Genomic DNA, 25,314 nt, shown 5'->3' with positions numbered 1-25,314 from the left:
AATTCACTCCCCTTGGACCACCAATTTTCAAAATATCGGACAGCAATTAAATATACCTAATGCAAAGTCTAGAAGACATGATTTGATTTCCCTTGATGATCCAGAAGGCAGGTAAGGAAATTTCAATGACTCTAGGCAATAATTCCTGCCACCGGTGTTTAGAAAAGTGTGGTGATTGAATCGAATCAGTGCTAAGATATAGCCTAGGTGATGTTTTTTTGAATGAAGTTTAAAATGTGAAAATGTTCCTGAGCGCTCACATTTTCTTTCTTTTTTATTTTTTTATTGAAATTTAGTCCGTTTACAATGTTGTGTCAATTTCTGGTGTCAGCATAATGTTTCAGCCATACATATACATACTATATCCATTTTCATATTCTTTTGCATTATAGGTTACTACAAGAAATTAAATGTAGTTCCCTATGCTATACAGTAGAAACTTGTTGTTTGTCCATTTTATATATAGTAGTTAGTATCTGCAAATCTCGAACTCCCAATTTATCCCTTCCCACTCCGATCTGTGTGGTCTTAATAGTGCTTAAACCTGAGTTTTCTCTGGTATTATAATAAACACTGACTGACCTTCCTTTATCTTGTTGCAGTTTTATTGCTGTGGTTGTATCTGGGTAGACTTGATAGCAAAAAAAAAAAAAAAAGTTGAAAAATTTCAATATGATGCCAACAGGTATTTTGAGTCCTTTCCAGGTGAAAAAGGTGAAAGAATGCAGCCCTACTGTGCCTTCAAGGACCTTGCAATGCAATGGAAACACTAACATAAATACAAGACAGCAAGAGGAGTACTAGGCAGAGATGTTGCCAGGCCTTGGTGCTCAGTTACAGGAAGTCAGAGAGTGTGGAAGAATCCCCTGGGGCTTAAGGATTTCAAGAAGCAGCATTGTGGGCAGGCTAAGTAAATGATCTTGGTCAAGAACAGTGTAGCCCCAGGATGACCCCCACACCTGTTGGAGAGACCAGTGAGCATTAGGACTTCTTCCTTCCAGTTGCTCAGGACTGCATGACCATAAGCTGTCGTGTGTGTTAGTAATCACATGATTACTCATTGATCACAGGCAGTTGTTATCCAGTAAACATTTGTTCAGTATTTTAAAATTGATTTGCTTAAACCACCAAAGAGGTTTAAAAATAGATGTGAAAAAAGCTGAATATAGCTGTATACAGCATGATCCCTTTCCTCCTGTCTCCTAAAATATTAACCACGCTTTGCTCTCTGGGACTAAGGAAGAAGTTTTTTGTTTTTTTTTTTCCCACGACAGGTTTTTACCTTTGTTATAAAATCATGTTAAATAAAAATGAACACATATGCAATCCTTTATCTCAGTCTCTGTTTGAAATGCTTTTAGGAACAGCTCTTGGTCACTGTTCACTCTGCGGGATCATATTTAACGTGGAGGCCTTCCTGGGACTCTTCTGTCCAAATCTGTGCTTCAGGATAGGGCCATCCGGCGTATTTATCTGTCTGTACAAAAAACCACAGCGGAGTCTAAGATTCTGTAATATATTCCACTTGAAATGAAATAAATCTGTTGTGGGTTTTGCTTGCATGTCTCTGTTACTTTTATTACTGGGAAGGACAGGTGGCCATTTCTTATCTGTCAGTCTGAGCCAGTGGGAGTGCCTGGTATCATCTATCGAAATAGTACCACAGTGAGTCGGAGTGTTAGTCCCAAGGCACGCAGAGGCAGGGCCAGATGCCTTTGCAGACCTCTTCTGGGGCCAGCAGCTTCCTGTTTCTGGGCCTCAGTTTCCTCCTCGTGAAACAGGTGGGTTTGGACTATGTGATCTCCAAGATGTCCGTTGATTTTTACCCTCTGAGGGGGTTGTGGTACTCACTGCCACTAATGGAAAGGTCTCCTAAAAGTAGCATTGCTGGGGACCCAGTTCACATGAGCCTGCTTTGTAAAAGAAGGGTTTAACCTTAGTAGTTGCCATCTGCAGAGTGATCTGGGCAAGAGAAAGAGGATTCTGGGTTGATTTTGAAACATGTGACCTGGAGAGAGGCTGGTGTCTCCTGCTACTGACTGTGAACTGTGGACTGTGAACTCTATCCCTCCATGTACTGCCTGGCACTGACTTTCTGCTCAATGAATGCTATTGAATTGAACCTGATTGAGGGATAATAAAGGACAAACAGAAGACTAAATATCATAATTTATTAATAGCAGCTGCATTTACTGAGTGCCCATCAGGCTTTAAGTATTCCATTTCAGGGGTTGTCAGCTTTATTTTGTACAGAATCATCCAGGGCTTTGCAGAAGGTTGAGGGTGGGGCCCGAAAATTTGCATTTGTAACAAGTTCCCTAATGGTGCTGATGTGGCTAATCAGGGACTATATTTTGAGAAGCACTGAGGATTTCATTTAATTCCAGTCTTGCAAGGTGAACAGTATTATTCTCAGTTTACAAATGAAGACGCAGAAATGCCCAAGGTCTCATAGGTAGAGAGTTAAGAATTTAAACTGTTCTTTCTGACTCTAAATCTCATTTTTCTCCCACTCCAAGAAAGGATATATGTGTATATACATATATATATTTTGAACATGGTTATTTTTCTGTATCCAAAATCCAGACACAAAATCACACGCACGCGCACACACACACACCATACACATCCATCTGTGTGCCTACGTAGCTACCTATCAACCTCTGACTCTGAAAAAAAATAGTCTAAAATTTTATCAACATTTATCTTTAAGTGATTAGATGCTTTGTATATACATAACTTGTATAAACAAATTATGTTTTACGCCTATATTTTCAAGCAACATAACGGCTTTATACACTGGGTAAGATTTCTCTGACTAAGTGTAGTTAATCAAGATTTTAATTACAAAGAAATCTTTAAACCCATGGGAGTCTCAGCAAACTCAGCCTCGCCGGCCCCGCCCCTTCTCGCCGGCCCCGCCTTCTCTCAGCCAGCCCCGCCTCCTCCCATCCGGCCCCGCCCCGCCCCTTCGCTCCGCCCGCCCGCCGTGGGGGCGCCTGGGAAGAGGCGGAGAACAATATGGCGGATGGCGAGGAGCCGTAAGTACCCGGGTTGTGCAGGCGCCCCGGGCCGGGCTGGGTTGTGAGAGAGCGCGGCGGTGGGCGGTCACCGCCTCCACCCGGGGTCCCCTCAACCCCCCCGCCCCGTCCCCTCGCCCCCCATCCCCTCGCGGCGCCCAGTGTGTAGCGTGATGCTGACCCTTCTTTTATTCTCTCTTTCTTTTAGGGAGAAGAAAAGAAGGAGAATAGAGGAGCTGCTGGCTGAGAAGTTAGTGCTGCCGGGAGGCCGGGGCCCTCTCCGGGGACCCCCGCCTCCCCCCACCCCAGGCCTAGGGGACCAGCCGCAGCGGGCCCGGGGGGCTGGGAGGGGGGCACCCGGAGCGCAGGCCGCGCGGCCTCATCCCCTGACCCCCGCCCGCAGCCCCAGGGGCCCGGCGGGCCCTCCTGGTCTCGGTCTCGGGCGGGCGCCGGGCCCGGGTGCCGCGCACAGATCCCGCGCCGGCCAGCCGGGTGCTTGACCCAAAAGTCTTGCCGGAGGACCCTTGCTCCCCTCTCTTCCTCCTACCCAAATTGTCAGAGCCGCGATCTTGTGAAAAGGGAATCTTACTGAAACACATGAAACGGACACTAGACCGTTTTGGCCTTTCATAAACACTGAGACAGTAGTATTAATTGCAAACTTTTAATGAGAACTTTATGTCAGGTGTTGTACTAAGCACTGCAGTCATTTTTGCAAAATCATTGGCTCTTAAAGAAGAGTGATGATTCCAAACAGCTTATTTTCCTCATTTATCACACACCCTATTTTTTTTTTTATCAGATGCTTAGTTTTGTACTGGTGAGAGAGGTTTAAACGAAGTGTTTTCCAACCTTAGCAGCACCACATAATTTTTCTTCCTTACACGAGGGGAAGAAAGTACTCTTCTTACAGTGGGCGTGGTTAGTAATTCTGTGCCAGTTCCCAGCAGCAGTGTCTTGGAGTTTTTAGGTATCTCCCTGAGAAAGTTGAATTTTAATTGCACGAGTTCTGGAACGACACGTTCCATTTCACATTCCTTCCCACTTTTCATTTACTTTCCACTTTTACTTAAAATGGTAGCTGAAGTTTAAATGTTTGCTATATGCCAAGTATTGTAATAAGGCCTCTGTGTGGATTATCTCTTTATCCTCGTTCTGACTTTTTGGAAGTCAGCCTACAGATGAGGTTTATGGCTGTAAAGTAATCTATTCAAGGTCACAATGGTATTAAGTGTGGTACCAGACCCAACTGTGACATTAAATACTGCTAGGCAATAATTGGTCCCGTTTGTAAAAATTGAATATTACTAACAGGTTTGAAGGTAGAAATTGTGGGATTATAGGAAATATTTGAAAAGTAAAAATAATCACAACCAAAGATGACTCTTGCAGTGAGTAAAAAAATACATGTATTTTGTTACAGGACTCCCACATTACTCAATTTTCTTTTCTGAAAGGTTTCTAGATGGTAATGCCTATCTGTGGCATAATATAACCTGACCTTTTTCTTGTGTTTTGTGGCAACAAAAACCATCTCATAGTCCTAAGAGATTCCTTTTTGAAAATTAGGACCTTTCAGAGAAAAACGTATGAAAGTTCCTCTCATCAAAAATAATCTTCAAATTGCACCTTTCAGACTTGGAGAGGACACATGAGTTATGTTAGATTTCAAGCATCATGATTCTGAAAGTGGAGGATTTTCCTGTTTTTGTTTTTTCTTGTAGCTGATATTTCCTGATCTCAGTGTGTTAATGGAACAGATTGGTGCAGTTTGCATTGATCCTTAGGAAATTCCAAATGTTTAGAATTCCAGTTTCTCACCACTTGACCAATATCCCAAGTTTGATCTTAGGTTGTTTTAGGAACCCAGAAACATGTTGGCTGATTATATGCAGTTGTTAACTTTAAATAAACTATATAATAGCAAGAAAAGAAATTGAAAGCATACGCATAACCACATCGAATACTTCCCTTTTTATTTGAGTGAGTCTGGTGTGGTTACGTTTTCATTTGGGAAAACCATACTAGTTGTAGGTGTGGCTTTTTCATACTGATCTTTGCAGCTGAATTTACTGTGTTCTGTGCAGAATGGCTGTTGATGGTGGGTGTGGGGACACTGGAGACTGGGAAGGTCGCTGGAACCATGTAAAGAAGTTCCTCGAGCGATCTGGACCCTTCACACACCCCGATTTCGAACCGAGCACTGAAGTGAGAAACGTTTATTTTTAAATAACTCCTCTAATAGTTTTATGTTCAAAAAGAATAAAATGCTTCCTTTAAAATTGCTCTTATAATGAAAATACTAATATAATTGTATAAGTTATCTTGAAATACTGAATTGAATATTTGCGGCTGATCTTACTTGAATGACTGATACTTGAGTCGTTATTTTCACATTTCTCATGTAGTATGTTGAAATTTTTCAGGAGTAACATAACTTCAAAAACCTCATTGAAAATTCTAAGTTATATACTTCAGTTAAAATTCCAGTTTAAAATTACTTTTGAGACACATTCACCTTTTTAGTCCTTCTCTGAGAAATTTAATTTTCATAGGAATATATATGTGCTTGTTTAAATTTTGAAATTTAGTTGAAATAAGCATCTTTACTTAGAATTGAATATAGTTAATTGCATGTTAAAAATTATGTGATGCTGTATAATAGTGGAATAGAATTTGGGACTGGTAGTGTCTGACTTAAATCAAATGTTCAATTATATACAGCTTGCTTTTTATTACAAGATAGAAAATACTTCTTTTCAGTAAATTTTTATGTCCTTTTGTGCTTACGAAGAGATGCTGTTTTGAAATAGAAATACCATGCTGCTCCTAAAATTAAGGTGCAGTCTCTTGGGTTTGACTCTGCTTTTTCTGAATAACACATTTTTCCTTTACTCTTGGACAGAATTGACAGTATTCTGCATTTCTTTGGTTAAGCCACCATATTTTCTTGTGTTTCTGATTTTTGTTTTTGGGGGGGGGGTCTGGTAATTTAAGATACTTCCGTTAAGTGATTGCTTCAAATTGTATTTCTGCTGATAGGCACTTTTCTAAGAGTTTTATCCGTTCTTTCTTCCTATCATTTCATGCTTTTGAAACTTCCCTCACTGTATTCAAAAGCAGCTATTACTGTTCTTACTTCCCTGTTTTTCTGTAAAGACCTTTAAACACCTGTGTAGTGCTTGATCCTCGGTTCTTATGATTTTTTCACTTTTCTGTTTTTAAGGAGTCAGTTAAATAACTGATTTTGATGCCTTCCATCCCTTTCAAAGTTAAAAGAAAATAATTTTTGGCAAAGCATAGTTTTTCTTGTTAGCGATAGCCTTTTAATTTCATTCAGTAAAGTCAGTTTAGAAACGTTAAAATTGAAACTCTGAAATCATTAGGGTTATAGAATTTCTGATTCTACCTTCCTGATAAATTTAAAATAACTTATTAAACACAGAGCCTGCACTTTGTCCTCAGTTGCATTTTTCATGGAAATACCAGAAACTATTTTATGGCTTGTTGCTTTATTGATGGTACTTATAGTTTTAGCAACCAGATTTTAATACACCTTTTCATTCTTTACAGTCTCTCCAGTTTTTGTTAGATACGTGTAAAGTTCTAGTCATTGGAGCTGGCGGCTTAGGATGTGAGCTCCTGAAAAATCTGGTAATACATATATGTATATATGTGAAATGTGTTTTTTCTCCTTTATGATAATTAAATGGTTTTCCTTTTCTGTCATACTTGGAAATTTCTTTATTATGATTGTTAAGCTTTTCTCCCGAGCCTTTGTTAGATAAGTTTATCAGCTCAAATTCCAGACAGTAATTAAAATGATGATGTAACTTAACCTTTTAAACCCTAAAGTCCTCAGCTATAAAATCATTGATAGAAATTGTTACTTCTCTTTTCCTCGTTGCTTTTTATCGAGCAAATCTTTGTGCTTCCTCTTGCAAAGTGCTCATTAATTCAGTGAAGTAAATAACAAAACTGGTAATTCATATTTAACATGTAATATCAAAGAATTTATTTTTGTTGTTGTTGTTCTTCAAAATAACCCTGTTAGGTGGATTGGAGTTTGTCTCGTTTTTATGTAGAGGGAGACCCAGGTTCAGGGATGCTAAATGCCAAGTTTTTCTGGATTATGGTGATGTGCCTGGAATCTAGTCCAAGTCTTTGATTCTTAGTCAAGTGTTCTGTTTTGTTTTGTTTTTTTCACTTAACCATTAGGTCATTACATGATCTAATCATGTAGTTAGTTTTGATGACCGTGTGGCAGTAGACCCATAAAATTTGGGAGAGCTGAACTTTTTTCTTCCTTTTTTTTTTGAATCAGTCTGTTTTAAATGAATATCATCTCAAGAGAGGGTACTGTTTAGTGAAGCTAATCTCATATGCTGGTTAGAAGTCCATAATTTGTGATTTAACTAATTAGTTTCATTGGCTTCTGATAACTACAGAGTAGCTTTTTATTAGACTTTGTTAATTTATTTAACAAAAATGGATAGGGGAAGGATTGATTTAGAGCTGTTATATGCTGGCCTTCTCATTAGTATGTGGAAAAGTAGAAATGTTAGAGTAGGCTCCTTAGAAAATGAAATAGGTAACAGGTGAAGGACTTCTAAAAAGTCAGCCTTAGGACTGAAGTTTAAATATAAGCAAAACCACCACATTAATTTTGATAGTAACATCACTCCTTGTGTAAGTGCAAAAACTTAATACACTCATGGTACTTAGTACTAGGCTGGGTTCTGTGGGGATTGCAAGTCATCATGGTCTATGTCCGCAATGAATCTGAAGTATCATTGGGAAGACAAGTCTCACACAAAATAAACAGCATTGTGTATGATATGCTCTGCGATAAGGTAACAAAATGACAGTACTTTAGCAGACATAAATACCCTGGCAGTGTGAGAATCAAAGGATTTATGAAGGTTGGGCAGTGGTTTTGGTAGGCATTGTATGCACAAATCACCTAAATGAATAACTTTTTTTATTTCAGAGCTCTTATTTGCAAATGTAATAGATACCAATTTTAAATGTAAAGTAATTGGAGATTAGATCTGAGGAATAGTCATCAAGCAACCTTAGGAGTGGCCTTGTTATTTGTTTATTGCGTTGTAATAACCTCTTACACGAAAGAAAACTAAGGATTTTCAACCTTACCACTTGTTACTTTGCTTGTTTCAGACATAAGTACATAAGAGATACACATACATGTTTTTTAAATGGATTGAATCTCTAAAAAAAAAAAGAATATGACATTAATATTATTAATTTAACATATATTTATCGAGCCTCATCCTCCATATGCCAGGTATTGTCTTTTTGTTTTGTTTTGTTTTTTTGTTTTGCCAAGTACTGTTTTAGATGCTAAAGATACTGCATTGAACAAGACAGCAGGTGTTTGTAGGGCTTATGTTTTAGTGGAAGGAAAAAGATAAGTGAAATACATAGTATGTGAGATGATAATAAATGATACGGAGAAAGAAAAGATAGAAGGTAGTAGCCTGGCAGGAAGGGAAAGGGTTCACAGGAAGGTGCTATTTGAGCAGAAAGGTGAGCAAGAACATTCTAGGCAGAGGGAAAATCAGATGGCAAAAACTGTGAAGTGGGAGTATGACTGTTACCTTCCAGGACTGCAAGGAGGTCAGTACAGCTAAAGCAGAAGTGGGTAAGGGGGTCGTTTTCTAGGAGGGTATCAGAGACAGCAGGAAGTGGAGGGGCTTGGAGTGAGTATCACAGAAGACTGTAGTGGCTACTCTAAGAACTTTGCATTTTACTCCAAGTCAGGAAGTCATAGGAGAGCTTTAAGCAGGTGAGTTGACTTGATCTAACTTTAACCTGGATCACTGTGGCTGACGTATTGAGAAAAGACTAAAGGAAGAACGGGGGAGAAAGCTGAGAGGCTGGTTTGAAGATTGCTGCAGTCATCTAGGTAAGAGGTGATGGTGACTTAGAATAGGGTGGTGATATTGGAGGTGGAGAGAGGCAGTTGGATTATGGATATGTTTCAAAGATCAAGTCAACAGGATTTGCCGATGGATTGGTGTGGGACATGAGAGAAGGAGAGGAGTCAAGGATGACACAAGGTTTTTGCCATGCGCAACTGGAAAGATGGAGTTGGTATTCACTGAAATGAGCAGGACTGGGAGAAGAATAGATTTGGTGGTGCTGGTGAGCAAGGATGATTGGCTTTGGTTTTGGAAACTGTTAAGTTCGAGATTTCTGTTAGATGATGCTTTATCTTATGGGGTTATCTGAGGTCACCAGAACTAAATAGAACTAAGAAGCACGCGGATACTCCCAATTCTGGCCAGTAGAGTAGGAGGAAAACTCATGAGTGTGGTGAATGGGAAACCAATTTTTTAAAAGTATTCAAATTCTCATAAGTGGGGTGACCAGGTGAAGCACGTTTTAAGGAGAGGAATTGATCCACATCCTGCCAAATACTTGAGATGGATAAGATCAGAGAGACTGGAGGTAGCAGTGTGGAGGTCACTGGTGAGCTTAGCAGGTGCAGTTTTTGGTGGAGTGGTGGGAGTGAAAGTTTTTTAGAGCAAGTGCAGGAGAGGAATTTGAGAAACCAAGTATGAACAACTCTTTTGAAAATCTCTTGCTGTAAAGAAGAGAAGAAAAATGGGGAAATTATTGCCAAATGATTAATTTGATTACTTCAATAAACTGACCAAGACCAGAAAAACATAATTGATTATTGAGGCTTGCTTTTTTTTTCTTAATCTTTTCCTTTTGCTGGTAAATTTGAACAGTGGTTGTACTGGAAAAATGCATGACATTATCATAACACAGAGTTTTTTGCTTTTCTCTAGCTTTTTAAGTGCTTGCTCTTGAATCAATACTTTTAAGGTCTGTCTTTTTTACATGTGCAGTATATATGTTTATATGTGTGTGTGCTTATAACAGTATATGTCTTATCATAGTTACTTCTGAATGGCAGCATGCTTAATGTTATGAAGACTAAGATCAAGCTTAAAGAAATTACTTTGAACAATATTGGAAAAAGAATAGCAAGTAAGGATAATTAGTACGACTAGTAAAATTAAAATATTTAGCAGCAGCAAGAGCAAAGCAACAAACTTTACAGACATATTTAAGGGATTGTAAAACAACTATAGAAATTTTAAGTATTCTCTTTTGGTTGTAGACTACTTAAAACTGAGTAATTACACTTTTTTGACCTTTATAAGAACCCTGAATTTTATATACCTTTTAGAATACCATAGAATACCATTATTTAGAATTTATTGTTTATTATTGAGAATTTGTAGATTTAAGACTAATGAAAAAAAATTTTTTTTAATTTCAAGTGTAAGGAAATTCCTTCTTGATTGGATTGTTTTTTATTCCCACAGGCACTGTCTGGTTTTAGACAGATTCATGTTATAGACATGGACACCATAGATGTTTCCAATCTAAATAGGCAGTTTTTATTTAGGTAAGTTTTAATATCTTATTTTAAAATTGTGGTAATCATTTGAACTTGAGTACATTGCAGTTTAATAATTTAAAAAAACTACTGAGAGGATAACACGTACTTTACTAAGAAGATAACTACCACTCCCATCTTAGGCAAAATTTTGCAGGTGAATTTTGTATATCCTGGTGAAAGTAGTTTTGTAAGCAAATATATGTTTTTGTTGGTTTTAAAGAAATTTCCAAAAGGTGTATGGGATTTGAGGTTGATTGTGCCCTGAAGCCACTGAGTGCCACTCATTTCCTCCTGTTAATTTTATAAGAGAACAGTAACTCTGTATTAGGCCCTAGTGAGATATATTGGTGGGGACTCAGGAGCCAAGATTTGAATGGTGACTCTAGGGGAATGAAGTTGTGACGGAGTTTGAGCTTTTTGTAGAAGGGGAAAGAAAATAGTGAGCTAAGGAGAGAAAACCCAGGAGCAATTGAAATGAAACAAAGAGGGATAATTACCTTAGAAATACATGAAATACAGAAAGCATCTTGTTAGAAATGACTTTAAAAACTGGAAGTAGGCCATATGTGTGAATCTGAGGAAAAGTACATTAATTTCACTATGCAGTGTTTAGGGGTTTGAGTGGCTTAGGTTAAAGTGTCTATTTGTTAATCAAAGAATTATAAATATGATGGGATTAGGACTTTTCTCTCTCTCTCTGGTAATTAGAGTACTGATAGAAAGTGCTCAAATAGTCCTAGGCATGCAGGATGAGGCTAGGTTAGCAGAACAGATTGCAATCAAATTTTTGGATAGGAATAAAACCTCTACTATGTCTCTGTGGAAGGTCTTAAAGAAATGGAAGGATAGGTTGGGCCCTTTCCAATTTGACGAATTTTTAGCATATGACTACTCTAAAAAAGCACCACTGAATTCATTGGTTATTAATAATAGGCCATGCCCTTTAATTTGAGGCTAAAATAATGATTGAAGATCCTAATGAGAGTTCACATTTGTGGAGTGCTTAGGATGTGTTAAGTACTTCCTAAGCTCATTTTATTGCCCCCATTTAATCTCAGAGCAAAGTCCAGGGTTGATACGTGTTTTCCAGGTTAAGTAAATAGGCCAAGGTGTCCTGCAAGGATGATGTGTGTGAAAGGCCATTTTATTCAAAGTGCAGTTTTCAAATGGAGCAGTCTGATCCCCTAATTCCAGACTGGTTTCCACAGAAACCATCTAGGAGTTCTTTTATTTGGGATCTACTCTGAAAGCACATATAACGCACAACCTGAAAGATTCTTGAAATTCTGTTTTATCTCCTTTATATACCTGATAGCGCTGTCAGAGTAGTTGAGTGCAGTACTGAAATCAAGTTCCATGATTTGTGCTAGAGCCTTTTCTGTTGCAAGTTAGGACCAAGTCGGAATAAAACTCTTGTCACAAGTTTTGAATCAAAAAAACATACTGCTTTATTGGCGAGAAGGAAATTGATCTGTTAAAGCATGTTCCTTTAAAATTCAAATTTTGAATAAAATACGATTTTTCTTAAGCACATTGATTTTTAAAATTTTTCATTTTTGAAATGTTAACTACATGCTTAGACAGGAAAGAATACAAAGAGATAAGAATATAGTAACTTCCAATTGTTCATAGTGCAGTAGGTATACTAGATCTATGTATATAACCAAAATATGTTGTGAAAAGGTAGTAATGAAGCACTTACTATGTATACATGAGGGAATGATTTATGTCTGTAAGGACAGTGAGGAAATATTTGGAAAGAAAACACCACTTGTACTGAGATCAGGAGAGAGAATTCAAGTCCTTTCCTCTGTAGCTATGGTTATTACATTGGAGTGACTTTGAGGTTTTTAATTTTTACCTTCTTGAAAATATTGGTAATAAAAATATATATTGGTGACATACTCCTTCAAAAACGTGGTTATGGCTTCTAATGAGACACAGAATTACTACTTAATCAGCACACATGGAAAGAAGGGGAATAAATGAAGGTTCTTGCATCCCTAGACTCTCATGTTTATTTGACTCAAGACCTGCATAGTAACACCTTGAGGTTCTGGGGTTCAGGGCAAACGCTTGGAAGTCTCTGACCTGGGATAATGTTTTTGCACTGGGTAACACAACAGTGAGAAGTGGCCAGGAAACAGGCTGTTGTTATGCTTAAACTTTTAAAAAATAAAAAGAGCACTGTTCATATTTTCACCTAAGAAATACCTAGGCTTACCAATACTTAAAAATACTTAATTTGAAACATCAGCAAGGGTTGACATTTAGTATTGAATGACTAATTATTCATCAAAAATGTTCAGGTAAAACTATTCCTTCTAAAAATCCTCTAAATAGACTCACCATGAATATTTTTATGTTTGAAAGTATATTATGTAGATCATCTAGATTTATATCATAAATGATAATTTAAATATAATTTTTCCTGTAGGCCTAAAGATGTTGGAAGACCTAAGGCTGAAGTTGCTGCAGAATTTCTAAATGACAGAGTTCCTAATTGCAATGTAGTTCCGTATCCTTTTGACAAATAATTTACTTAATATTTAACTTTTTGAAGCTTCTTACAAAATTACTGTGAAAGAGATGTTTAGTTAACATAGAGAATATAGATAAGCAAAAAGAAAAAAATCAGCAGTAAGCTTATTACTGAGTTATCTGCTGGTAATACTTTGCTTTATGTCCTTCCAATCTTTTCTTTTTAAGGTTATATAATTTCCCTCCCCCTAATTTTTAAATTAAGCTTCTGTGGCTGGTACCATCATTTATTTTGCATTATTGCCCTTAGTTTACGTTTCAGTTGCGCATCTCCTCTACTAGACTTAGTTCATAGAATGGATCCCATTACTTTTTGTGTCTCCTGACCAAGCAGGCAGAATAAAGAGTCGATATGTTATTAGCCAAATGGAAGGTGTGTCAGAGTAAATTCACTTTTACAAGAAATACGTTTTTAAAAAGGAGTAGTCACGCTTTGTTCATTCCCATATCTTTAGATCCAGGGAACTTTTAGTATTATAGAAACTCAGGAAGTGAAATTTACTATGTTGGAAATACCACAAGATACAAAAATTAACATAAAAAATTATTTGTATTTCCATATACTAGCAGTGAGTACATGGAAACTGAAATTTAAAATATAATGCTATTTATAACTGCTCAAAAAGAAGGAGAAACACTTACGTGTTAATTCTAACAAAATAAATATGGGACTTAAATGCTGAATACTGCAAAATGCTGATGGAAGAACTCAAAGAAGATCTAAATAATGGAAAGATATTACGTGTTCAATAACTAGATAATTCAACATAGTAAAGATGTCAGTTTTCCCCAAATTTATATAAAAGTTTAATGCAATTTCTATCAAAATCCCTGTGAATTTTTTTGTTACTATAGACAGGATTATTCTAAAATTGATACAGAAAGGCTAAGGAACACCAAAAATTATACTAAGAAGGAATAAAATGGGAGGAATCACTTTCCAGTTTCAAGACTAATTATATGGCTACAATAATCAAGACTGTGTCATATTGCCAGAGAGACAGACACAGATCGGCAGAATAGAAGAGAGAAACCAGAAATAGCTACATACAAGTATGGCCAATTTATACTTGACAGAGGTGCAAAAACAAATAGAGGAAGGATAATCTCTTTAATAAATTGTATTGGAGCTAGGCAAAAAAATTCAGTCCTTAAAATTACAAAAATTAACTCAAAACAGACAGGTTTAATGATAAAATGTAAAACTGTTAAATTTTGGGAGACAACATGGGAGAAAAATCTTTGGGGCGTAGAGCTCGATTGAAGAGTCCCTAGACCACATCAAAAGCATGATCCATAAAAGAAAAAAAATGATAAGTTGAACTTCATCAGAACTTTAAAATTATACTCTGTGAAGGACCTTGTTAAGCAGATAAAAAAACAAGCCACAGACTGGGAAATGCTTATGAAGTAGGTATGTGACAAAGGACTTATATCAAGAACATATATAGAACTTCCAAAACTCAACAGTAAAAAACAACAATGCAATTAGGAAATGGACAAAAAATACGAAGGGATATTTCACTAAAGAAGATAGCAAAAAGCACATGAAAAGATGTTCAACATCATTAGTTTTAAAGCGAAATCCAAATTATGATCACAGTAAGATATTACAATACACCTATTAGGATAGCTGAAATAAAAAATAGTAAGAAATGTTGGCAAAGATACAGAAAAACTGGATTACTCGTACATTGCTGGTAGGAAATGTAACGTGGTATAGCCATCTGGAAAATAGTTTGGCTGTTTCTTAAAAATCTAATATATACTTTCCATACTACTCAACAATTTCATTCCTGGGTGTTTACCTCAGAGAAGTGAATACTATGCATAGAAACTTACTCTTGAATGTTTGAATGTTTATAGCACCTTTATTTGTAGTAGCCCAAAGCTGGAAACAACCCAAACATCCGTCAGTAGGTGAATTGTTAAACTGTGTTATAGCCACACCATGGAATAATACTGAGCATTAAAAAAGAGCTAACTAATAAAATACAACTTGGATGGAAATCAAGGGCTCCATGCTGAATGAAAAATGCCAATCTCAAAAGGTCATATATTGTATGATTGCATTTATATAACCTTCAAATGGCAAAATTGTGAAGATGGAGAACAGATCAGTGATTGCCACATATGAGGCATGGTGGAGGGGCTAGGTGTGACTGTAGAGGGTAGCAGGAGGGAGATCTTTGTCGTGATGAAATAGTTGTATGTCTTTATTGTGGTGGTTGCACAGATCTCCATGTGTTTAATGACAGCTTTACACACACATTATACCCATGTAACATTTGTGGTTTGATATTGTACTATAGTTGTGTAGTATATATCCTTTGAGGAAGCTGGGTGACTTATGGGACCCCCTCTGTAGCATGTTTGCAAAAATAAAATGTTAAAAATGCAACTTCAGGTCCCTATAGGGAGAAAGAAAAGAGGAAAAAAGGTAGTATGCACACTCTTTGTCTATCCCTATTGTTTAGATCTGGAAAACTTTGGGTATTTGTAGAAATCCAGGAGATGCGATTTTTTGGTCTGGCGCCTGGGTTCCTGCAGCTTTTCCTCCAGTGTTTGCTCTCGTTCGCTTTTGACCTCCCTTTTCTAGCTGTAGCTTATGCCTCTTGTTTGCCTGGCCTTCAAAAGGAATAGAAGTCTTGAGTGGGTGGGGGCTAGAACTGAATGTGTTTTTCATAGCTTTATTTGTACGCCAGGATAAAAAATATTAGGGCAAGCATATTATATATTGCCTACTGTTTCTCCATTTTACTTTTTAAAATATGTAATGGACGATACATTGTAGTTTTAGAAAAGTATAATTTATGTTACTAAACAAAATTGCTCAATTAGAAAGATTAAAAATTTTTTAGCATACATAATTCTGTTAAAATGTTAAGTACTATGATTCACATCCATAGCCAGTTTTGACTGGGGTTGCCTTGGCAGCCTTCAGGCTGGCGAAGATTGCTGATAGGGTGTGGGTTGGGTAAAAAAAAGAGAGACTTGGAAAACTGAGGTAAATGAGAGTGAAAGAATTATTCTGAAAAAGCCCAATGACAAATCATTAGTGCCTGACAAAGCTATTGGAAACATCTGTGTTTTTTAAAATTAGCTTTGCAGTGACCTTTTTTTAATTGACTATGTCTGATGTATAGCATCGTATAAATTTAAGTTGTACAATGTGTCAGTTTGTGCAGTAACTCCTAAAATCATCTTTCTATAAGGGAGCTATAATGTTCTCATCACTAAACAAACGTTATTGTCTCTCTGCTACTGGTGGTTAAAGACACAAATTCTGCTTTCCCAGGGCTTATGGTTTTATATAAAAACTGAAGTAGAGTAGAAAGTATAACAGAGACACAGTTTTAATGATATGGAGGTTTGGAGATGAGGAAAAACTACTCTAAGTAGTTAGGGGAGGACTGTTTGGGAAAAAGGTTTTTTAGGAGATAGAGTTGTGTTCATTTTGCCAGATTCCTTGAATTCCACTGCTTTGAATATTGATGACTTATGTCTTGTTTTGAATAGACATTTATAATTTGGCATTGTTAAATTCACTTTACAAGTTAAAAACTTAGCAGCTTAAGTTCCTTTACTTACAGTCAGACATTTCAACAAGATTCAGGATTTTAACGACACTTTCTACCGACGTAAGTTTTCCACTTGAAATTAATTCTCACTAAATTCTTACTATTCCTTAGTTGCCGTCTCTTTGAATATTGCTAGCTATTTGAAAGCTGTTTCTTCATTTGCTTTCATTTCTTGGGGTTGGCTTTTCAGGAAGGTTGTCAACTGTTGTCTGATTGAAAACAGAATGCCACTGTTCTAATTCTTAGTTGTCACCGTTAGCTGCCTTTTTATATGCTTTCTTGAGTAAAGATTACTCAAGGATTAGAAGCTGTGTGTGTCTGTGTTATAATGAAAAATGTGTTTTTTTGCTATGTTTCTTAGGAATTGTGAATTATTTTGTGCAGCAGCATTTTTAAAAACTAAACTTGCATTTTTTTCTCATAGAATTTCATATAATTGTATGTGGACTGGACTCTATCATAGCCAGAAGATGGATAAATGGCATGCTGGTAAAGATTCAGTGTTGTTACGGTTCTCTGAAGTTCTAACTGCTGCTCTTAAATGTATTGAAAACGAGACTTGCATATCACATTTTTGAAAAATCAGTTACTTAATTTTCAGTAATAGATGTAGTTCATTATTTACTACCAGTCATTAATTTTCAGGTGAGGACATAGATTTCTAATAATGTAATCCCTTGATTTCATACATTACTACTCAGTAATATAATTGACCTATAGAATTACTTGATAGCATTCTCCTTTTTTCAAATCCTTATCCCCCTCTCCTTATAAATCCTTCAAATAATTTTCCTAGATATCTCTTCTAAATTATGAAGATGGTGTATTAGATCCAAGCTCCATTGTCCCTTTGATAGACGGGGGGACAGAAGGTTTTAAAGGAAATGCCCGGGTCATTCTGCCTGGAATGACTGCTTGTATTGAGTGCACACTGGAACTATACCCACCACAGGTAATCACAAAAGCACCTACATCTGTTTTATAGTATTTTGGGGTGGAATTAGGGTTGAATTATTAAGACTAGTCAGTATTTAGAATTTTTAATTAGAAGTAACCATATTTTTAAAAGTATGCTAAGAAGAAAGATAATAAAATAAGAAATTTTGCTCTGAGGAAAGATACAGACTGAATATCATCATTTTGATACTGTTCTGTTTTCATAATTCATTTATATTAATTTTTTATTTGGAAAGTAGGAATCAAGGGAGCAGTTACAAAGTTATATATTGGGGTAGGGCTATAGTCTGTTTTCTTGGTTTTTTCATGTGTGGTTTCAGGGAGATAAAGGTACCAGGGATGAGAATGACATTTCCAAAGTAGGGCTGTTTTATCTATATACCTACTTTAAAGGGCGCGTGGGATTTTTTTTTCTTTTTGGCAGGAGGGAGGTAATTATGTTTTATTGTTTATCTTTAGAGGAAGTGCTGGGGATTGAACCTGAGACCTTGTGCATGCTAAGCATATGTCTACCACTTGAGCTATACCCTCCCCCACTAAAGGGCATGTGCAATTTTGATTTATACGTATAAATTATTTTATGAATATTTGCTTGGAATTGATTAAATTCTCTGAATTTGCTTTTGTTTTGGTTTATTTTATAGCTTCAGATTTAAATATTAGGTAAACATCAAAAAGTACTCATATCTGAGAATTTATTCAGCACTTTGATTCTCATGGTCTAACAAAGCTTAAATTTATATACTTTGTCAATTTGGGCAAACCTATTTTTTTAAGCAGATCAACCTAAGTGAAGTGACTCAGATGCTCTCAGTTTCAGAAGCATTATTAATGGTATAAACTGTTTCTATAAGTGGAAAGCTACAATGAATTATAAGAAACTGTTACAAACTAGATCATAACTAGAAGTTACATTTTAAATAATTTATTGCTTAAAATCCACTAAAAAAGGTAAACTGTGGTTTTAGGTTAATTTTCCCATGTGCACCATTGCATCTATGCCCAGGCTACCAGAACACTGTATTGAGTATGTGAGGATATTGCAGTGGCCTAAGGAACAGCCTTTTGGAGGTAATAAACCTGATTTCGTAATCCAGAGTTATGTAAAATATATGTCTGTGGGTTTATTTATTGGGATAATTACATTAAAATAAATTGATTAATGTTTACATGTTTCTGTCTTCCTTTCCTTCCCACTTCCCCCGCCCCAACAGAAGGTGTTCCATTAGATGGAGATGATCCTGATCATATTCAGTGGATTTTCCAAAAATCCCTAGAGAGAGCATCACAGTATAATATTAGGGGTGTTACGTATAGACTCACTCAAGGTAAGTTAGTGAATTGTTGTGAATTATGATCTTAGGATGATCCCTTTTTCAGGGGGTGGGATGCTTTGGAGGAAATAATTGATAAGTAATTTCAGACAGTACTATCCCTTTAAGACTTAGTAAAGGTACCATGGAAGTAATAGTTTACTGGTGCCCCAAATTTGGTAGGAGAGAACTGAGTTCAACAGAATCCATACTACTGCTTAACTAGGAAGAATTTAATAAAATCATTGAATCTTATCTAGTATTGAAAGAGTCCCTAAGTCATCCAGGTCAAACCATTCACTTTATCTTTTGCTGAAGAGCAATTTATCCCCTCCTGGGGTAATCTATTTCACATTTGGACAGTATTGTTAAGAATTCTATATGTTGAGCAGAAATCTCCATCTTTAGTTTGGTCTGAGAATTGTCCCAAGGTCTGCCATATATAAACTTAATTCCCTTTTAAATAATATCCCTTAGCATATTGAAACCTCCAAGTTGTTATCACTGCCACCAACCTTGTTTAGTTCCTTTAACCCTTTGACATGTTTCGTGACTCAAGTCCCTATTATGTTGCTTTTTGCTCACCATATTTTAGTTATCCATACTTCTCTTAACTATCTGGGTGAGAATGCAGCATTCCAGGATGGGTCTTATAATGCACTTCTCATCATTGACGCAGTCTTAGAGGAGATCAAGGTTTTTTATTGTTTGTTGTTTACATTGATGCTATACTTCTGATTGTTTCAGGTTACTGTCTGCTAAAAGACAGTCTCCCTATTAAAGATTTGGCAGTTTGGGGGGTTACTAGTTTTTTTTTTTTTAATACTCAAGTATAGGTCTTTATAAATTTATTCTTAAATTCAACTATCTGTTCTCTCTCTGTATAAGTTTATTCTTTTATGCCTGCCAACGTATGTATTCTTTTCAGCTTCATATCATCTGTTGTTTTGATGATCACATGCCAAGCTAGTCACAGTAACTAAATGAGGTAGTGCTGTGGCTTGTCTTGGTGAACAAGTGACTATCTCCCTATGTTTACTGATGTTCTGGTAACGTTATTTGAAAATTCCATTCTTATATACTCCTTTTTGCTCCCTGTACTTTCTGTATTCTGACCTGCTGTGTGTTCCCTGAACACACCTAGGACAGTCCCACCTTAGAGCTGTAATGCTTCTGATCCTTAACGCCTGGAACGCCCTTCCTTGGATCCCCTCAAGGTTGGTGCTTATCCTTCCAGCATCAGCTTAACCAGTTTTCCTCATCATTCAACTGAAAATGACTTCTAAGCCATTTCCTATTTTACCTTTTTATAATTGCTCAGAACTCATGGTAGCCTTGTTTTTCACACTGGTTCATCCCTGTTCTGCGGCCTTTGCCCTTACTGTTTACAGAATTGCTCTTTTCCCAGGTGATTGCATGGCTGGGTCTTTCTCATGGTTTAGATTTCAGCTCAAATTATCACTTCCCAAGGGTGGGAGTCTGTCTTTCTCTCTTCCTGTCTTTCTCTCTCTCTCTCTCACCTTTATTGTGGTATAATTCCTATACAGTAAACTACACATATTTCAGATGTACAATTTAATGAATTTTGAAGACGTATACACCAGTGAAACCACCACCACAATCAAGATAGCTAACATTTCCATCACTCCCCAAGGGGTGCAGATTTCGAATTCCCAATTTATCCCTTCCCACTCCCTTTACCCAAGGGTGTCTTTCTTGACCGTCCTGTGTAATGGAGTCCTCCATCACTGTCATCTTAACACATACCTTGTTTTACTTTCTTCATAGAACTCCTCAGTATCTGAAATTTTCCTGTGTGTTGACTTGAGTGTTATCTCCCCCACCAAAATGGAAGCTCTGTATGAGGAGATAATTTCTTTTTTTTTTTTTTTCTTTACTGCTCCTCTGTACAACACCTAGAGCAACGTCTGGCATATAGTACACATTTACTTGCTAATTGTTTGAATTAACAAATAAATTCAGTTTGTCCTGCTCAGAAACTATAAACTCATCTCAATACATCATCTCACTGATCCTTCCATACCTTTTGGGAAGGCTTGGAAGCCTTGGTGTGTACTTCTCAGCCTGATGATTGAGAGCCTTGGCAAGGAGTACAGAAGCCAGATTGGAAGCGAAGTCCAGGTTTTTTGAGGGGTGGGGGATGGGGGGAGTCTTCATCATTTTGTCAGTTCTTTTATTAGACAGTGTCTCTTTAACTCCTCACTGTCTCACTGTGACTGCCTGTTCCTCCTTTCAGTACATACTGACTTACTGGTCACTGGAGAGCCCCCAGTTTAATCGTCATGAGGCTAGCGCCTCCCTGTTTCCTCCTCTCTGAAATTGTACATAAACAAATGGTCAGAATTAACTTTTTAAAATAGCCTTCCAAACTGCTTAACTGTCTTCTTTTCACATCTTCTTAGATATTGGCCTTTTTTCTGAAGTTTTAAAAACCTGCCTACACCTGAAGTTTTGGGAACACATCTTTCCATGCTCTCTCACAGTCTAAAATAATCTGGCTCCTTTTTGCTACATTTTTGTTTTCTAAGATGAACCATACAAATATAGTTATGGAATATTGATTTTGAACTTAATGGTTTAAGGTGAGGCTTTGTTTGTTCCTGATCTGTGGATACTGATATGAAAAAAGTAGGGAAGAAACAGAGAGCTATGTTTAATACTGTGTGTAGTCCAAGCTGTTGGGTGAGACAAAGATGATGAGAGCAGTTTTTCTGTTTGTTTTAAATTTTTGTGAATGGAATGGCTTGACACTATTATTTGAGGAAAAATTAGGTAACTGTTAATTCTCCATGCTTTACTCCAAGCTTCCTGAGTATAGCATAGTATGAGGTGTCAGTTAAGATGACGCACTTTAGGGCATGTCTGGGTTCATATACTATCCCCCAACCTTACTGAGTGTATGCAGCATGGTACGAGGTGTCAGTTAAGATGATGCACTTTTGGGCAGATCTGAGTTCATATACTACCCCTATCACTTATGAGGTGTATAGTTGTGGATGATATTTAATTTTCTCAACCTCTTTTTCCTTATCTTTAAAATCAGAGTAATAAGACTAACATATGATGTTATAAAAATTCAGTAATATTTTATTTAATCTTCATACTGTTCCTGAAATAAAATAAACACTCTAATCACTAACTGTTATTCACGTATTATTGTCTCATTATTATATGAAACTTAGTGTGAAGAGTTTACTTTTCTTTCCTGCTGTAAGTTGTTTAAGATTCTGAACATGCTACAAAATGATGTGAATATGAAGGAAGATTGCTTCATGGTTAAACTTAAGTCTGTTTTCTGACCTGAAAGCTTGAAAAATCAAGTTATGGAAAATGATATTTAATAATCATATTGTCTAATTAAAAATACTTTTTAAAAGAAATGACCATATTTTATTCAATATATTTTTACAGGGGTAGTAAAACGAATCATTCCTGCAGTAGCTTCCACTAATGCAGTCATTGCAGGTGAGCAAAAATGACTACTACTTATTTTGTTTTCTTTCCTTTGGATTTTTGATTTTTTTTTATTATTTTTTCATTTTTTTAACATTTATTGATTTATAATAATTTTACAATGTTGTGTCAAATTCCAGTGTAGAGCCCAATTTTTCAATTATACATGAACATATATATATTCATTGTCACATTTTTTTCTCTGTGAGCTACCATAAGATCTTGTATATATTTCCCTGTGCTGTACAGTATAATCTTGTTTATTGATTTGATATCTAAATTGACATTTTTGCAGCTACTTGATCTCAGAAAACTGATGTTCTGGAGAATTTGATTATCTTCTTGAGTGGGTGGTATAATTAAGCTGCCTGAAAAAAACACAAAACAGGCTATTGGACCTTGTATATATTTTGCCTTATATCATAGATAAAGTGCTCTGCAGTAAGGGGAGATTTTAGTACGTTTCTTTTTAATCAGTGTAACAGGCTGCTCATTAATGTGAAGAAGAGGAAGAAAAACATGTACTATCACTCTGTCACTTGGATTATAGAAAACAAATATGAAATTTATTATTTTCTCAGTTTTTAAAAATGAGTGTGTATATGTCTTTTTGTCTATTTTGTAATCAATAGCCTTGTAAATTTTCTCTTCTGATTTATAATGACTTTTTAAAAAAACATAGTTTTAAATGTCTAATTTTGAGTTAAAGCACCTTTATTTTCTCTCCTCTTCAGCTGTGTGTGCCACTGAGGTTTTTAAAATAGCTACAAGGTAATGGGTTTCATTTTTCATGTGTATGTAAATCTATGTTTTGATCTGTCTCAGTTATATAAAAATGAACATTTTTTCATTACAGTGCATATATTCCCCTTAATAATTACTTGGTATTCAATGATGTAGATGGACTGTACACGTATACATTTGAAGCAGAGAGAAAGGTTAGTAGTAGTATACTAATGAGAACTTTTTTTGATCATGCATACTTTGATTTTTAAATACTAATTACTGGTTGGAAAATTGCCCACACCTTTTCTAAGTATTTTCTAACTTCCAGAACCCTACTTACTATATATTTTTTGTAGTATAGCCTGAAATACATACTATATAGCAAAATAATTTAGGAGAATGGCCTCTTAGGAAAAGCAGGTTTTAAATAAAGTGTAAAAATTTGTTCATAGGAAATAATGCATGATTATAAAGCAACTTAATTTTCAGTTCATCATTGTGAAGAGACTATTATTGGTGCATGTGCCACAGTGATTTGTGTTTCATTTTATATCTAGGAAAACTGCCCGGCTTGTAGCCAGCTTCCTCAGAACATTCAGTTTTCTCCGTCAGCTAAACTGCAGGAAGTTTTGGATTATCTAACCAATAGTGCTTCTCTGTAAGTGTTTGGGACTTCTATTATGTGGTAGAAACAATTTTTGTGATATTTTAAATATAATTATTTTTAAAAGAGTGATCTCTGATTTTTTTTTCCCCCTCATAATTTAGGCAAATGAAGTCTCCAGCAATCACAGCCACATTAGAGGGAAAAAATAGAACACTTTACTTACAGGTGATCAGTGTTTGGTTTTTATTTTTTTCCACAAAATTATATTAAAAGTTTAATTTCACTTAATGTGCTTTATTTACATTGTCATTTTCTAGTCAGTAACCTCTATTGAAGAACGAACAAGGCCAAATCTCTCCAAGACATTAAAAGGTATTTTAAATGAGTATGTTTATTAATGCTAATCAATTGCTTTTGTTGTTTTTTGGGTTTTGGGGTTTTGTTTTGTTTTGTTTGTAAAAATAATAACTGCTTCCTCTAAATTTGTTCTTAGTTACTTTAAATGGTGATATCATCATAATTACTTCTATCTTTGGAAATATTGAGTTAATTGCTTTTAGTGAAATATTTAAAAAATCTCTAAGAAATCAAATATTACCTTGATTTAAAGAATATTAACCTTGATTAAAGGGAACTGGATTTTGATGCTTATCCAGATCCTGGTGGTCTGCAGTTTGTGCATGTGTGCATTGTTACCCATTGTTGGACATTGTCTGCTTGGGTTAACTGCGCTTGTCTGTTTTAGAGCTGGGACTCGTTGACGGGCAAGAGCTGGCAGTTGCTGATGTCACCACACCACAGACCGTGCTCTTCAAGTTGCATTTCACTTCTTAAGGAAAATAAACCTGCACACAATAGAAAACTCATGGAAATATATTTCCTGGATGCTAAGAAATCTACTTGATGTCATTTTTAGCATTAGTGTTGCTGGAATTTGACTTTTTTTTTAATATATATATAATGAGTCACTCTTTTTTAACTTTATAACTTTCCCTTGAAGACAGAATTTTGGGGTTGGTGCTTGTAAGCATTTTCATTAATATGGAAAATGGTGCCTGGAGGGAGAAGGATTATCAGCAAATGGATTGCTTCTTATAGAGGAGGAGGCAAACACTGTTGTGTGTGACTTTTGTTACAGTCAAAGAATGCATTCTTCAGTTTTCACTTGCGCACCCACATATACACAAGATGTCCCTTTTAAGAAAATAAGAAAATTAAGTTTTAAATAACATTAACTATTACAACCTGACATCTAGAGCATATTGAACATAGGCTACTTCTTGCTTGATTTAATAGTCATTTAATTGTGGCTGTCCAAATGAATATTAATTATTGCAAAAGTTACCTTGTCCATAATAATTTGTAAATGGTGTTATAGCTGAATACCTATGCATGGAAATGGGAAATATTTTCATGTGTTTACTTGCAGTGCCATAGAGACCAATATGCACAACATTAAAGCCAAGACATGGATGTTTAAAAGAATTTAATGTTTAAACAGTTATCACTGATGCTTTCGCACTATTTATTAATAAAATCATATATTGTCTACTTTTCTCACTGGAATTTTTTGAAGTATTTTTAAGGATAGCAGGTAGTTCTATAGTAATGTAGAAATAATTTTGATATGTGTTGCAGAATTCCTAATACAAAAATT

At 36.0% G+C, this 25,314-nt stretch overlaps 1 protein-coding gene across 3 annotated transcripts; it reads left to right on the top strand.

The window, feature by feature from the left end:
• The first annotated feature begins 2,970 nt into the window (after positions 1-2,970).
• Positions 2,971-25,213, top strand: UBA3 (ubiquitin like modifier activating enzyme 3). 3 transcript variants are annotated; one of them, XM_072941675.1, is made up of 18 exons: positions 2,971-3,041; positions 3,229-3,270; positions 5,108-5,228; positions 6,594-6,674; positions 10,382-10,464; positions 12,896-12,976; positions 16,597-16,640; positions 17,005-17,069; positions 17,377-17,532; positions 18,506-18,608; positions 18,752-18,865; positions 22,283-22,336; positions 23,059-23,095; positions 23,181-23,262; positions 23,608-23,708; positions 23,819-23,882; positions 23,975-24,029; positions 24,403-25,213. In XM_072941675.1, the coding sequence occupies exons 1-18, from the start codon at positions 3,022-3,024 to the stop codon at positions 24,489-24,491; spliced, it is 1,392 nt and encodes a 463-aa protein (XP_072797776.1). In that variant the 5' UTR covers positions 2,971-3,021; the 3' UTR covers positions 24,492-25,213. The 3 variants fall into 3 exon arrangements, with proteins under 3 accessions (XP_072797776.1, XP_006196540.1, XP_072797777.1); XM_006196478.3 differs by lacking the exon at positions 3,229-3,270 and having other exon boundaries at positions 2,986-3,041; XM_072941676.1 differs by lacking the exons at positions 2,971-3,041; positions 3,229-3,270; positions 5,108-5,228; positions 6,594-6,674 and adding an exon at positions 9,111-9,185.
• Positions 25,214-25,314: the final 101 nt, after the last annotated feature.

The sequence above is a fragment of the Vicugna pacos genome, chromosome 17 (assembly GCF_048564905.1).
Source record: "Vicugna pacos chromosome 17, VicPac4, whole genome shotgun sequence".
Taxonomy (NCBI): Eukaryota; Metazoa; Chordata; class Mammalia; order Artiodactyla; family Camelidae; genus Vicugna; species Vicugna pacos.
The sequence above is the reverse complement of the archived record's forward strand: the minus strand, read 5'-3'. Positions and strand labels throughout refer to the sequence as shown.

Coding starts and splice junctions, on each gene's coding strand:
- UBA3 (XM_072941675.1), top strand. CDS start 3,022: ATGGCGGATGGCGAGGAGCC. Junction 16,641..17,004: donor TAACGACACTTTCTACCGAC/GTAAGTTTTCCA, acceptor TTTTTCTCATAG/AATTTCATATAATTGTATGT. Junction 23,709..23,818: donor CTAACCAATAGTGCTTCTCT/GTAAGTGTTTGG, acceptor CTCATAATTTAG/GCAAATGAAGTCTCCAGCAA.